At 36.8% G+C, this 14,643-nt stretch overlaps 1 protein-coding gene across 2 annotated transcripts in view; it reads right to left on the bottom strand.

Moving 5' to 3' along the window:
• Nucleotides 1–14,643, bottom strand: part of DIAPH3 (diaphanous related formin 3) — a 245,183-nt gene that overhangs the window by 210,436 nt on the left and 20,104 nt on the right. For both annotated transcript variants that reach the window (XM_064440776.1, XM_064440775.1), the window contains 2 exons: nt 10,776–10,949; nt 6,297–6,401 (listed from right to left, as the gene is read on the bottom strand). In XM_064440776.1, coding sequence (XP_064296846.1) covers nt 6,297–6,401; nt 10,776–10,949 — 279 coding nt within the window. The remainder of the gene's footprint in view (nt 1–6,296; nt 6,402–10,775; nt 10,950–14,643) is intronic.

The following is a 14,643-nucleotide window of genomic DNA, read 5'->3' as shown; positions in this document are numbered from 1 at the left end:
TGCTCCAAAAAGATCACAGGGCATGTGTCCAGAAAGGTGACTGGAGTCATATGAGAATACAACGGGAAGAACCAGCGCACCAGAAGAGTACTCAGGACGTTACTGCAGTAACTTGAGTTTTTGCAGATAAAATTTGCAAAATGCTTTGCCCTTAAAGGTCCTTCAGATGACGAGTATATGAGACTAGGATTATAAAAAACAGACTAGCTTTGGCTCTAAGGGCTAAAGTAAAAGAACTTTAAAAATAATATTAAAAAAATACTTCTTTAGAATCACTAAAGTTCTAAAGATCAATCCTAGATCCTCATTTGTTGTATTTGCCACCTGTGAGAATGCGGTGCAACACAAAATGACTAATGATACAATAACATAAGAACACTTAATATACATATATAGTATCCCCTGTTTTAAACAAAGCAATGGTTAACACTGAACTATGGAAGGTCTAAAATTTGCAGTTAAAACGGCAAATCTAAGAGGCATTGACCCTATTCTTAGGAGTATCCTCCTCCCCCCATTTTTTTTTTAAAGTAGCGGTAAAGACAAAATTTGTAGCTAGTGGAAAATAAGAAGTCCACTCCACCTAATACACCTATCCTTCTTCATGTCATAAATGGGTATTTTCTATGGAATGTATCTAAATTTCAAAAAGAGGCATAAAATGGGGTATACATATATATTGGGGGTATACTATATTTGACTTAATCCATCAGAAAGATTCCTTTTTTTGAAAGCAGAAGCACAACTTTTCTGTCATGTAGCACTAAAGAGCGTTACTAAACAATACTCAATTATCTAGTGGCTTGCAGTAAAATAATAGCTTGAAATTATCTACTGTAAATGGTGAGGCAGTCTCATTACGTTATCACACAGAGCTTCATACAGAAGAGGTTTTCTCACTTTGGTAGATGCTCAAGAAGTGTTGAAAAATATCTTCTGCTCCTGAAGTAGAAGATGATGACATAGTTTCTATCAGAGAGGTGAAGTTAAAAACTAGGAAGAGCGGTTGACAGACCAGTCTGCTGTGCTGCCATTCAGAGGAACCTCAACAGACAGGAGAAACAGGCAGAGGAGTTTCAGGGAATTCTCCAACAGGAAATGCTAAATCCTGAACCTGGGGAGGAATAATCCCATTTACCAGCACGTGTTGGGGTCAACCAGCTGGAAAGTAAGTTTGTAGGAATAAAAATAGGGGTCCTGCTAGATGACAAGATGACCATAGGGAAGTGCGTCACCAGCTGGTCAAAGTTGGCGATCCCCTCAGTTCAGCAGTGGTGAAATACATCTGGACTACTGCTTCCAGTTCTGGGCTCCCCAGCATGAGAGAGGTATGGACACATTAGAATGAGTCCAGAAAGGGCTGCGGACACAATTAAAGGAGCATCTGTTGCGCAAAGAGAGGCCAATAGAAGTGAGACTGTTTAGCCCAAGAACAGAAGGCTCAAGGGAACCCTATCAGTGCAAGGACAAGAGACACAAATTGAAATACAGGAAATTAAATGTAAGACAAACATGAACTTTCCCCCTCCCCCCTTGTTTGTTTTTAATAGCAAGGCTGGTAAAGCACTGGAACAGGTCGCCCAGTCAGACTGTAGTGTCTCCTCTGTCAGACATATTAAAAAATGGACTAGTGAAGGGATTGGACAAGATTATCTCCAGAGATCTCTTCCAGCCTCAACCATTCTATTCTATGACTCTGTGATAAGTGAACACTGTGGGGCTACCAGGGGCTGCACCAACTATGTTTCTTCAGAGAAATAGATATTCCAGATGTCAAAAAACAGACTACTGCCAGGACCCACCCTGAAAATACAGCATCTCATGCTATGTTTTGGTATACCACATGTAGTACATGGAATGTCATTCCAAACATGCCTCTGAATTGATGGAGATCCCTATTCACTTAAATATGAAAGTCATTTCCAATTACTATGTTCCACAAAAAACTAAATGAGATGGCCAAGAAGTGATGAGGATTGAGACGCAGCCTTACAATTAGAGTTCTAAGACACCCAGAATAAAAATAAAAATCCATAACAGTAAGTGTTCCCACAGACACAAAGCTGCCTAGTGGTTTCAGTTTTCCTTCACATTCTGGGTTTAGTACATAGCCACAGAATACTGAAGTCAGAAAAGCCCTACAAGCAAGCGAACTTACTTTAATTTCTTCAGATATTACCCAGGTCCAACAGTTAACAGTATGCATTGGTAATGCCAGTAACAGAACACCACCTCCCCAAAAGACATCTAGCTGGCAGACTTACTCCATAAAAAATCCACACTCCTCACCAAGATTGCTTGCACTTCCATAAGGCAAGAAAGCTCAGCTCCCTTACAGCTTTGACACAGCTATATCTAGAGAGGAATGAAAAAACAACTGGAGAGAATCTCCAAGCCAAATGTAGAAAATCCTAAATAAAACAAAAAAGCATTCATAACATTAAGAACTAAATATCAGACTTGATTAAACATGAAGGGTAAAAACTAATACATCATGGGTTGCCTGAAACAGTACAAATTCATTGGCTAAAGGCAACTGATGACAAGGGCTCCCATCTAGTTATTCAAGAGCTTATACACTGAGCACGTGCATCCTGTTACAATAATCCCCAAGCATTTTAAGACTAAACAATATATACCCCTGAGGCACAATCAGGGGAATTTGAGTTACAGCTGTGATGTAAGGAGGAAATTGCTACAACTGTAGTGTAACAGGATCAGGGCCATGCCTGTACGCATATGCAGCATATACAGTTCCCTGGGTGTTCCTGGATCTTCCCAGCCAGTCTCTGCATAGATTAGATAATGGACTGCCTACAGACAGGATGACCAAACTCCTCGCAGCTTCATGACAAAGGTAAATGTTGCAGGAGCTCTCCAGTTGGAAATTTCAAAAAGCCCCAGAAATTCTCCTGGCAGCTCCTGCTGTGCGTAGACTAGTTGATAAGCACTACTCGTACGCCTAAGCATATGGATTAATATCCTGGGTGGAGAACCTGTCATTTCCAGTGACTTCCCCCAGCAGTTCCTGCTGCAAAATTGACCAAGCTGGATATAACCAAGATACTTACAAACAGTCAGTAAAATTGCTTTCTTACGATGCAGAAACACTCATATAGGACAGCCATATAGACACGACACATAATTAAGATGGTTAGAAGATATTTTGGAAGTAATTTAATATAATCAATAGCAACGTGTGCAGTGGAAAGGTCACATGGGACAAGAGCCCAGCCAGACTATAAGGATTCACTAGAATGGCATTTCAGAGAGTCTCATCTGACCCATCTGAAGACAGTGTCACAAGCAATGGAGACTCGCACCAACATCCAGACAGTAACCAGACATCCCATTTCAGATTCAGTTCCCCACCTGAACATTTCTCTCTGCAAAAGATGCCAATAAACTGTGAGTGTGTGTACGACATACCCACAGTACCAAGTACCACTAATTCATAGTTACGCCAAGGTTCTGCAACATAATAAGAATATGACACATCTGCCAGTGCTTAAATAAAATGAGCGCTGCATTTGGTACCAATTGTGAAACTGATTATATTAGCTATATTTCTGCATGGGAAAAGCTGCCTAAGTTCAAAATGCTCGAGTTAACTGAGAAACAGGAAATATCTTGAGGCATCAGTGCCTCTAGAAATTTAATTGCTCAACTGAAGAACAACTGGTCTGTGAGCAGATGCAGTATGAAGTCAGCATTAATTAATTTAGTTAAAACATTACAAGGGAGTAAGCTGCACAACAAAAATGAAACCTTGTAAAGAAAACCCACTTTAAAAAATAGTTTGTATGTGTTCAACATACAGAACAGCAAAACTTATGGTAGGGTAACGTTAGAGGAATGCTGCTTTTATTTCCACTTGAGTATTAAATCCACAACATGGAAATGGATTTTTAGAACTTTTCTGGGCTGGAACATCTTTGTATGTGTTTATATAGCACTTAAAATGTAGCACTGTTTCTAACCTCAAATAATCACAATAGGTACAAACAGCTGCAAAAACACAGAAAATACACTGGACATAACAATAGCTAACAACAAACAGAACCACACTGCTTTTGGTAGATGAGAATTCACACTCACATAATAGCCTTTAAACACAACAATTGTTCCCTTCTCCAACTGTTTCCTGATAAATAAGACATGACACCACAGCAGACAGAAATTTCATTCAAGATTTCCAAGCCACGATGGTTTAAATAATATGCAAAATACATCTCTAAGGTAATGTTTTTAAGGGAAGAAATAAGCTTCAACTAAACACTATAAATTACAAGAAAACAAGCAAGTACTAGCAGAACACTGAAGTACTTGAGCAGAACTCTTCCAAGCATGCAGTTCCTGCTATCATTCAAATTTTCAGTAAGTACTACTAGTATCCCAAACCCCAAGACTGTTTATTCTTAGCAATTCTTCTACAGGGAACCTCTGAACATATTATAAAGAGTGACAGTAACAGCATACTTAACAACCATATACAGACGTACATACAGAAGCATGCTTTCAGCCAGCTGTTCAAGGAGTCTCTAAGCAAAGTGGAATTAAATTAATAAGTACTGGATGATGCATGTCAGTAGAACTCTGGTTACTTTTAAGTAACTTTGAGTTCTGAAGTGATGGATTCATTCTAAATATCTCATGCATACGCAGAGGTAGGTCACAATATTCTATACATAAATAAGCACCTGAGCATAGCCCCACCAAACCCAGCTTAATTTCTATATGCATCAGTAACAGCGATGTACTTTATGAATATTGGAAGAGTTCTGCGTTTCTAAGACACAGAAATGCTGATACTGAGGTCAATGATGAAGCTTTGGCTACAGTGGAGCCACTGGATCACCAGAGGCTGCTTCATTTTCAGTGATTCACTAGAAGCACAGTGTCTCTTCTTCATTTTAATAGTTTTTATAATGCTCCATGCATGTAGAGTAAAAATTACCCATATGTCATAACTAAATACTGAGAAAAGACGACATTAAATATAGTAATTTAAATGAAGTATTTATCTTATTGTCTACTTTAAATGATGTACCTTATTAGTGTAATACTCTGGCAGTTTAGGAAGGTAGATGCCCAGTGCAGGACTGAACTGTCTGGAGACTGTTTTATTTAAGATGAGCTTATCAAAGCTACTAGTCCTTCTATAGCATAAAAGTTCCTTAGTACCGGAAGATTAGGATGTCTAGCCTGTTCTTTCTGTTTTTTTTCAGAGGTATTTCACAGGAAATCAGGAAACTTCAGGCTAGTAGATCTCACAACATTCTTGAAGTTTCTTAGGCTAAAACAGCATGTCATGGTTTATACAACATTGACACCCCTGGCCTCCACACAGGTTGTAAGATCTCAGTTGTCTGATCTGAAATGTGATAATAGGGCACGGCTGGCTGTGCAGAGTTGCTGCATCCACACCTATTGCTGGAATCTTAGCATCACGATGCTGGTGATGTTAAGATTCTTTCTCAAGAGAAAGGTTTTCGTGTTAGCTCTTTACTTCCTGAGACTTAATACTTGCAAAGGACAGAAGCCTATAGCAGAGTAGGTTTCATTGATCCTTCTTTATGAGTTACATCTGCGATAAGTATTTTTTGGTCTTTGGTTGTCACCACTTGTTTTTTGATATCTCTACATGCATGGAGCAGTCAGAGTCAATAAATCAAAAATATGAATTTTGAAACCATCAAAAGGTCTGAGGACAATATTAGCACTGCAGGATTTAGCACTAGAGTCAGTCCCCACTTCACAAAAACTAGAGTGTTTTTTCTTATGCCAACTTAATCCTTAAACTGCCTGGTACACAACCCCTTCCACTTCTCTAAAACAACCAGTAATTATCACAATAAGTAAAAAACTGACACTAATTGGGTTCATGCACGACACTTCCGTTACCAACTATTACACAGCAACACAACATGAATTCTGTACTGAAGTCAAGTATGAAAAGGGCTAATCAATTAAGGAATCCTTTTTAAACAGGACTAGAAAAGAAAAAAACGTTCACATAAAACTTTTCCAATAAGTTTTCTGCAGAATCTTTCCATCTCCGCTAATAGCTACACCTTACCAAAAAGAAATGCTGTTCTGTGTACAAAAGACACATGCCAAGTGATTATCTTTCATTGCAGCTTGTAAAATAATGAGACATTGCCCTTTAAAAGTGTTTGCTATGAGAAACAAAAACTAGTCAAAAGAATGCAACATGTATGCATCACTTTTTCTCTCCAGTAGGAGATAACCGTAAACATTAAGTCATTTTCAGTGCATTTCAGAAATTTACTTACAGACTTCGAAGCAGTGCTAATATATTGCATCACCATTTCTTTTTTGGTATTAAAATCCTTTTCTCTCAATGGCATCTTCTTGTCTTCATTTAAATTCATATCTTCCTAGAATGGGAGGGAAAAAAAAAAGTTTTAAACTACTGTGTTGCTGGATGACCTTTAACTACAAGAGACTGATTTAAAATAATTAAGACACAAAAATACGAGCTTGAGCAACTGAAAGCTGTTATATTAAAACTTTTCATAACTTGGATATCACTCAAAACCGTAAAAATCTTTATCCATCTTCCCTACCAACTCAAACTAAAACAGTCAGCCATGCCAGGATAAACAAGTGCAACACAACCATTACTAGCATAATCTCTTCTTAGAGATCACTTCCAGTTTCACAAACACACACACACTAAACTATAGAAAAATCATTATTTAATACTTCCTAAAACATTTATAAATGTACTTAAACTGGTCTCTTAGAAAGACCTTTTTAATAATACTTCCATTTGTTCTACAGTTTGGTTCCTCAGTTCCCAAATACTTAATCCTGGGCAGCGGAATCTGCTTTGCCCTAAGAATAGTTCACAAAATAACATTCACCTTTGCAATAAGTAAAGCCCAAATTCTTGACGATTTGATAATTAAATTAACACCTTCAACTGTTACCAAGACTCCATCACAATTAATTCATTGCAACATAAATCCAGAGGTCAGAAAAAGCAGATGCAGGACCACATTCAAAGCCACACAGCAGCTATTCATTGACATTTTTGACACAGGCACTTCCACTGTTCCAGCCTAGAAGTGCTCCAATTATTGTAATCAGTTCCACATCTGTGAGAAGTGACATTTCCTATCATGCCAGAGGTTAAAAGAAGGCTTTAAGAAACAATTTAGGCACACACACGTACAAGCACATACAGCATTACTATGGTCACCCAAGCTTAACAAGAATTACTGCAGCTATTTTCAGCTGAGACTCATGAGGTGAATCCCCACCAGCTTTGGCAGGAGCAAGGCTACAAAATCAGCAGGTAACCACCTTTATATCAAAGCTATTTCACCTAGTCAGAAATCAAAGACAAAGAGCAAGCAAACTCATAACCTCAGAATTTTTAGAAACAAAAAAAACCTTAAAGACCAAAATTTTATACTACACTGAAACTTGGGTTTCCTTGTCTTTCGCTAGTCTTCATGCTGAATAGGATAGAATCAAGAACAGTTCCTAGAAACGGAGAGTTGTGTATAAATCTGCGCTATGAGAAGGCATTGCAGAAAATGCTTGACTCCTTAAGCTAAATTTCTTCAAAGTACAATTAGGCAATTTTGTCTAGATTCTGTATTTTACCCTCCACAAATATTACTGTGTTGTTTCAATAAGAATTAGAAAAAATTCCTCACTTCAGTCTAGTATGCATTTAAATTATTACTTATTATTTGTTAAATGATTGTTAAATTAGTATTTTATTATTTGTTTGATACTATATATTGTATTTATAGTATCAGAAATTTATATTTGATACTATATATACACTATATTATTATATTTTTAGTATCAAATAAGCACACAGTGCATGTTGTAAAACTTTTGTTTATTCAAAGAATAATAATACAGCCTGTTGCCTCCTTGACAGCTAGCCTGCATATTGGTGTTATTTCTTACATCTGAAAGTAAATGCATAACACCTTTGTCTAAACAAGCTGGAAGAAAGGAGGCCAAACGTACTTTGATCTTTTCTGATCGTTTTGTCCTTCAAAATACTGCATTCCTTTGGTCAAAAAATTCATAGAGAAACCATTTGTTTATGCCCAAACCAAAATTCTCACAGTGCATAAGGACACACATATTCCTGAATATTAAGGTTGTCTCATACTAAATCAAATGTCAGGGACATTATCTTGAAAGGGTATGCTGCATTTTCTAGCTTATCTTGGATGAAAGCAACACAAGAAACTACTATGATTTACTTAATAACGAGAAACCTGGTGTGATCCTAAAGTGTGGCATGGACTCAAATATCCCTACTAAAATAAAAATAAAAACAAAAACACACCCAGGCTTAAATATACATACATTAAAAACACTGTTGGGATCACATATTGCACGCAAAGACATCATTTCCTTCCAAAACACACAAAAAAGTAGAAATTTGTGTGTGTGAATACATGATTTGGAGAAAAAAAAAATCAGTTTTGCACTTCTTTCAGACTTGATCTTTTAAGTTTTCTGAAAAATAACTTCTAAACTTAAATAACAAAGAGAAAACAAAGGCCTTCTTTTCCCTGCAAAAATCATTAAACTTCTAATGACATTTAAAAAAAAAAAAACACAGAGAGAAGAAAGAAACTTATCAGTACGAACTATATTTTGTAATCCTAGATGTAATGGTAGGTTTATTTATAGGCAATATTCTGTCTGTGTGTGCAGTAGAAAGTAATTTCCTTGTTGTTGTTTTTAACAAATGAAACATCATTAAAGCAATTGATTTATACAGAGTAGAAGTATTCAGCAGCACGAGGGTCACGTCAGATGTGGCTTAGTTTACAAAACACTTCAACACATTCTTTTTTTTTCTTCTTAAAACTCCTAAAGTTAGTCTACATATAAGCAATACCTCTTTGGAAAATAGTAAGCCATTTCACATGGATATTTAGCGGTAGTTCTAACAAATGAAAAGAGCTAAGTGACAGTTAATTACTAGCTTTAACTGTCTGGTTTTATGACCTCCTTCATAATTTTTGTCCTCAAAACCACACAGGATGCTACTGCATAAAAGACTGGGAGAAGGAAGCAGTGTGCATCCACGAAAACCTGAAGTAAAACATAACACATTCAGTGAAACTTTAGAACTTCGAGGCTGCTCCCTTCAGTACCAACCAATTGACCGTATTTATTTTGTGCAAAATTCACTCTAAAAGCCTGGCTACAGCATGGAAATTGTTCACCACCACCCTCAAATCACTTAATTTGATCAGAACAGCAAACTAGAAGCTACAAGATATAATTAGCTATGTAATCTACTGTGACTAAACTAGCTTTATTCCAGTCCATTCAAGTGTGGATAATCTGAAGAATCTTTTCTGTATTACATGTTATAGCTAAAATAACATTGAAGAAGTAGTTTATTAAACACAGTTTAAGTGCTTTGTTATTCAATGAAACTAGGAAAGCATTCAAATTATCCTGGATGTCATCTTTATTTGAACATATTTTTGCAAAGTAGTTACAAAATTGGAATTAATTGCTTCAGGATCCATGGGTATAAGCATTTCTGTTTACCTAGACACATAGTAGTAGGTTTCTGAGGATAAGTGAAAGTTTCCATTTTTTATGGCATAATCTCAACATCACTATCCTGTATCAGAATTTCTGTGGGATGGTAGAGAACGTAGCAGGGAGGCATGCCTTCAAGTTTCATAAAAACACCTCTCCCACTTCCTAACATTTGAGCAACTACCCTCCACAGCAAAATTTCTTAACAGAAGTAAAATATCCTAGACACCAGGGTATACCAAGAAAAAACGGACCATGTGAGAACACGTACAAATACAGAAGTTGATAACACAGTAAATTAGTCCTCCCCTTCATCAGCTTAACCACGAAAATCCTGAATCCTCTCAGTCATAGCTCTCAACAGTTCTGCAAAAGCATCCTCAAAACTAGACTAACATTACTGAGTCCTAGGAATTACAAATTCCGTAAAGGTACTTCTCTCATAGCACATTTAATTTCCTCCATATCCCAGCCCCAGTAGTCCCTTTGTGTTTCAAGAGTTACTTGCTGTGAGGCAGAGAAAGAAATAATAATCCAGACATCACTCTCCTTGTTAATGTCCTCTTGTGCTCTTCAGATTGCAGGCACTCTCTTCTCTCATGGCCATTCCATGTTTAGTTTTCAATTGCCCAAAATGTCACCGCCATCATGACAAAAAACCTCAGCCTATTGAGGTGGTACCAATGCCACATCATCTTTCCAGGTAGCAACTGCTCTTTTGTAGCACAGTAACAGTGACAGCTAAGGAAGGAAGCAATCTGAGCCTGCATGTGCAGACAAATGCTGCTTTGGAGCAGCAAGAACGTTAAGTCTGTTTTGTGCAAGAGTGACATGGAATATAAGTTCGGAACAGAATACTGCTGTGACATTCAAAGGCATAAAATCCCTTTGTAAAAGCTTCAGGTTTTCTTGAAAGCAAGCAGGAGTCCCTGTTTCTTGTTTCTCCTCAAAATCTATTGCATAATCTCACTTCTAATCATCAGAAACCTTTATTTTCTATTTTAAATATATTTGGAGCAAAATCTTGTCAAAATAATTTAAAGACTTGATGCCCTGAGAAACACCCTAAAAACCATATAATTACAACTTGCAACAACAACAATATGAATAATTCAGGTAAAGACCAGAACACATGCCCAAAAGGCGGCTCCACCTGACAGTTAGCCATGTTGTCATTCTTTAAGTAAAAGAAACCAGTGTAAGACTCTTACCATCATTTTTTCAAACAGCGCTATGATTTCTCTTTCCGACAGGGGTTTTGGAGCAAAATCCTCTGCATCCATAGGTGTGGATGACCAATCTGTAGAGTGTGACTGCTTCATATGTGGCAGAGGAGGTCTTTCCTTTTTACTTCCTGGAATTCTTATACTGGCAAACCTATCCAACTGAAAACAGAAAAGGTATAACATATCACATACTGTTTCAATTTTATGTACCCCTAATTAAGATGGCTGTTCTTGGAAGATAAACATCCTTATTCTTCCATGGTAACTTGCCTGATACTTAACTGTCTTATTTTAAAAGGGTTTTCCTAAAGATACATATACTTGTCAGTTGCCTTAAAACTTAACAGACCAGAATCCAATTACATTATGGAGAAACCACGCAGACACGAGAATTCTATGGGAAGTATAGAAAAAAAGATATCTAAAAAACCAATTTATTAAGAGTTCTTCCCAACCCATTACATGTAGAATATGAAAAAGCAGGCTTATTTACCAAAAGCATAGTTTTAAAATGTTTTTTGCTACTCTGAAACAGCTGTACTACTAACATTTTAATAGGATATATAGATATGCTAATTTGTCTTTTAATAAAAAGTAGTTTCTTTGTATAACTAAGACACTGTTTTATTAATTTTTTATTTGGATTTCCAAAACTTAGTGCCTTTCTGTACTCCAATTATTTAGAAATTCATTTAGGAGAAGCATAAAAACTGCCAGTTCCTTTATTAAAGTTAAGTAGGATACACTCACAGTTTCGTGAGTAATCCTTAGGACTTACCACCAACGCAAGACAACTGCTCTGACTTTACCCTTTCAAAAGCCAAAAATTAAAAACTTCTTTGGAAAAGTGGTTTGGGCTGTGGGGGTTTTTTTACTGGTTAGAAATTTATCAACTTTTCAATAGTCTTACTAAGTGAAATATTAAACATTTTCACTGTTAGAGCTTGTGTGCTTTCATGTATATGGGCAAGGACCAACAGAACACAAAAGCAGCTGACATACTCAACAAGATGCACTGTGTATCAGTCATCTTTGTAGCAGCCTTTTGAACAGATGTGAACTGCAATATTACACTTTTCAACACAGAAGAAAGTTACAGTAGCATTTGATGCATAAGAGAATTTGGACAAGATTTCAACCATATCAGTAGACTTGCGTCTGAAATGCTATGCAAAAATATTCTGAGGCTTCAATATATCTTGAAGATAAGTATCTTGAGATATCACTTAATAAGTACATCAAAGTTAACAAACTCAATGACAAGTAAAGATATTATAGCATCTGTGGAATTAAGATCAGAGAGAGTAAAGAAAATTAGTAGCAAAAATTGGGTACAAGTGTTCCACTCTAGTCAGAGCAAGAATTGACTATTAGACATCCATGAAGGGAGGTTTAGAGATAAAACAAAGAGACTTTAATTCTTCCTGTTCAAAATTGAAAAGGAACAGGTTTTGGAATGTAGAAATAGATTGTAAGCTACTCACAGATGGTTGTAGAACATGCAAAAGCAGAAAATTAATATGGCATAAACAAAAAAGAGCTCAGCACAGACAATGGGGCCCTTCAGTGTCACATCAAACCAGTAGGCAATGAGGAAAGCACATTCTACAGGAATAATTACATAGGCAAGAGCCAGGAAGAAAGAGAATGCAACAGAAGCAAAAGGGAGGGTAACATCACTGGAAGTGAAGTATAGAGTCATCAGTGGTACAATCCATCTTGCATCTTGACCAGACAGCAATTTCCCTTCCCGTCTTTAAGATCAGAAGCCTATGGCAAGCATGAAGGGGTGAAGCCAGACTGCAAACCACAATGACTAGACTGGAATCTTAAAAATAAAAAAGAAAAAAAAAAAATCATATTGTATCAGAGTTTTCTCCTCAAACAATGGCTTTGACAGAGCACTGATAAAAGGCAGCACACCCACTCCAAAGAATGGAGTTAGCCAGTAAGCTCTCCATGCCCCACTATTCACTATCAAGTGCGTAACCTAAGAAACAAACCATTATATCTAAAGCTTCTTCATATGCAGACTTGAAGTGGGGGTAGGGGAGAAACAGTTTAGCTGAAATCATAGATTTCAGCCCATAGTTCAGTCAGCAGAAAATTGACTAGATTAGTTTTAAGAGAGGTGTGCCCTACAACCCTTATCCATCTCTCCTGAAAAACCTCAGCCCTTTCCTTACAGTCTGTGTTCACCAAGTTCTCATTTCCCCTGCTCCACACAGCAGCAGCAATACCAGTTCTGGACAGGCAGAACCACCCCAGTCTCTGCCATGAGATACCCCAGGCAGCCACGGAGCTATTGTTACTCTACTAGGAACAGGCAGCACCAGTTCAGGGATAAGAGCCAGTTCATCCTTGAAAAGTGATCTTTCACTTCCTTTTAGTTGTTCACATTTTTGTTTATGCTTTGTTTTTAAGCTCCTCTTGATTGTTAGACTCTATGGTAGATGTTTTGCAACATTACAGATCAGGCCATAACAGCTATATTCCCCATATGCATCAAATTCTATACCACTTGTCCTTGAGGAGGGAAGCACACTCCTGGAATACATTTGATCAGGCAGAACATGTAAGACACAGTGAGATGCTAGGATTATAAGCACATTTAAACGTGTCAAACAAATTTCTTTAAATAATTTAAAACAATGCAGCCTAAAAATAAGATTTCCATAGATTAAAAAAAAAGAAAATACACACAACCTGCACAGCAGTATAGTGTGGGTATTCCTCATATACTCTGTTCTGAATTACACATTGATAGTGCTTCAAAAACAGTTAATACCTCTCTATACTCCATACATGCAAATAATTTCATGGTCCACAGAAAGCCCTATATATAAAGAACAGAAATTTCCTTGCTTGGTTGTAATGAAACCTACCTACCACTGATGCTGCTGGCGATCTAAGTGCACAGAGGAGGAAATGGCAAAACTATAGTTCAATAATCTTCCATGTTACATCAAAAACATTTTAAATCAGGCTAACCAATGGGGAATATCTAAAGTTAGCTTTGATACAAAGTGTCACTACAGTGTAAAGCAGGTTTGACCTCCTATCTTTTCTAAAGATGTCTGCCTTTTTTTTTTTTTTACTTATTTTACCAATAAATACATACAGACCCATCCAGGAATGGTACTTTAGGGCAATAATATTCTGAAAGGGACAAACTTTTCCCTTAATGTCTTTATAGGGCCAACCTTAAAATTAAACAAAGTATAAGAAGTGTTTCATATCATCTTGATACAAAGCATCTCCACAGTAAAGTCTATTCTAAATTCTCCAAACTAATATGTTTTGATGCACTGACGAAACTCAGAGCAGATTATCCAGAGTTAAGAGTTCAAAGGCAATAAGGACTGAAGAAAAAGAGTGCAATTAAATACTTCTGGGCACTCAAAGTAGAAAGCTAAATAATACACTATAGAAAAACATAACAGGGAATCTCTAGCAGCTCATTAATTCAAACATGTATTCCTGTCATCATAGCACAGTGTTACTGAAGATGAGGAAAACTGTATTTCAGATAGATAACCTAAAAAGAAACAATTGTAAAATAATTAAATACTGAGTACAGAAATATTCATTAAAAACTGTTCTCTTCTAAATTCTGAAAAAAAAAAAACCAACCAAACCTTAACTGCCCACATAGCCACAATATAGGCTGCACAGAGGTCTTAAGTTTAACAATTATGTGATATTGAGAGTGGAAGTAACTAAAAAGAAAAGGAAAGGAAAAAACATTGAAGGTAGAAAGAGTTTCCTATCCAAAGGTAAGGATAATTCTAGAAATAGTGCAGATACACCACTGTTTTGTTAACAAAACACTTACAGTGATAGTCTTAAGTCC

The sequence above is a fragment of the Phalacrocorax carbo genome, chromosome 1 (assembly GCF_963921805.1).
Source record: "Phalacrocorax carbo chromosome 1, bPhaCar2.1, whole genome shotgun sequence".
NCBI classification, from domain to species: Eukaryota; Metazoa; Chordata; class Aves; order Suliformes; family Phalacrocoracidae; genus Phalacrocorax; species Phalacrocorax carbo.
The sequence above is the reverse complement of the archived record's forward strand: the minus strand, read 5'-3'. Positions and strand labels throughout refer to the sequence as shown.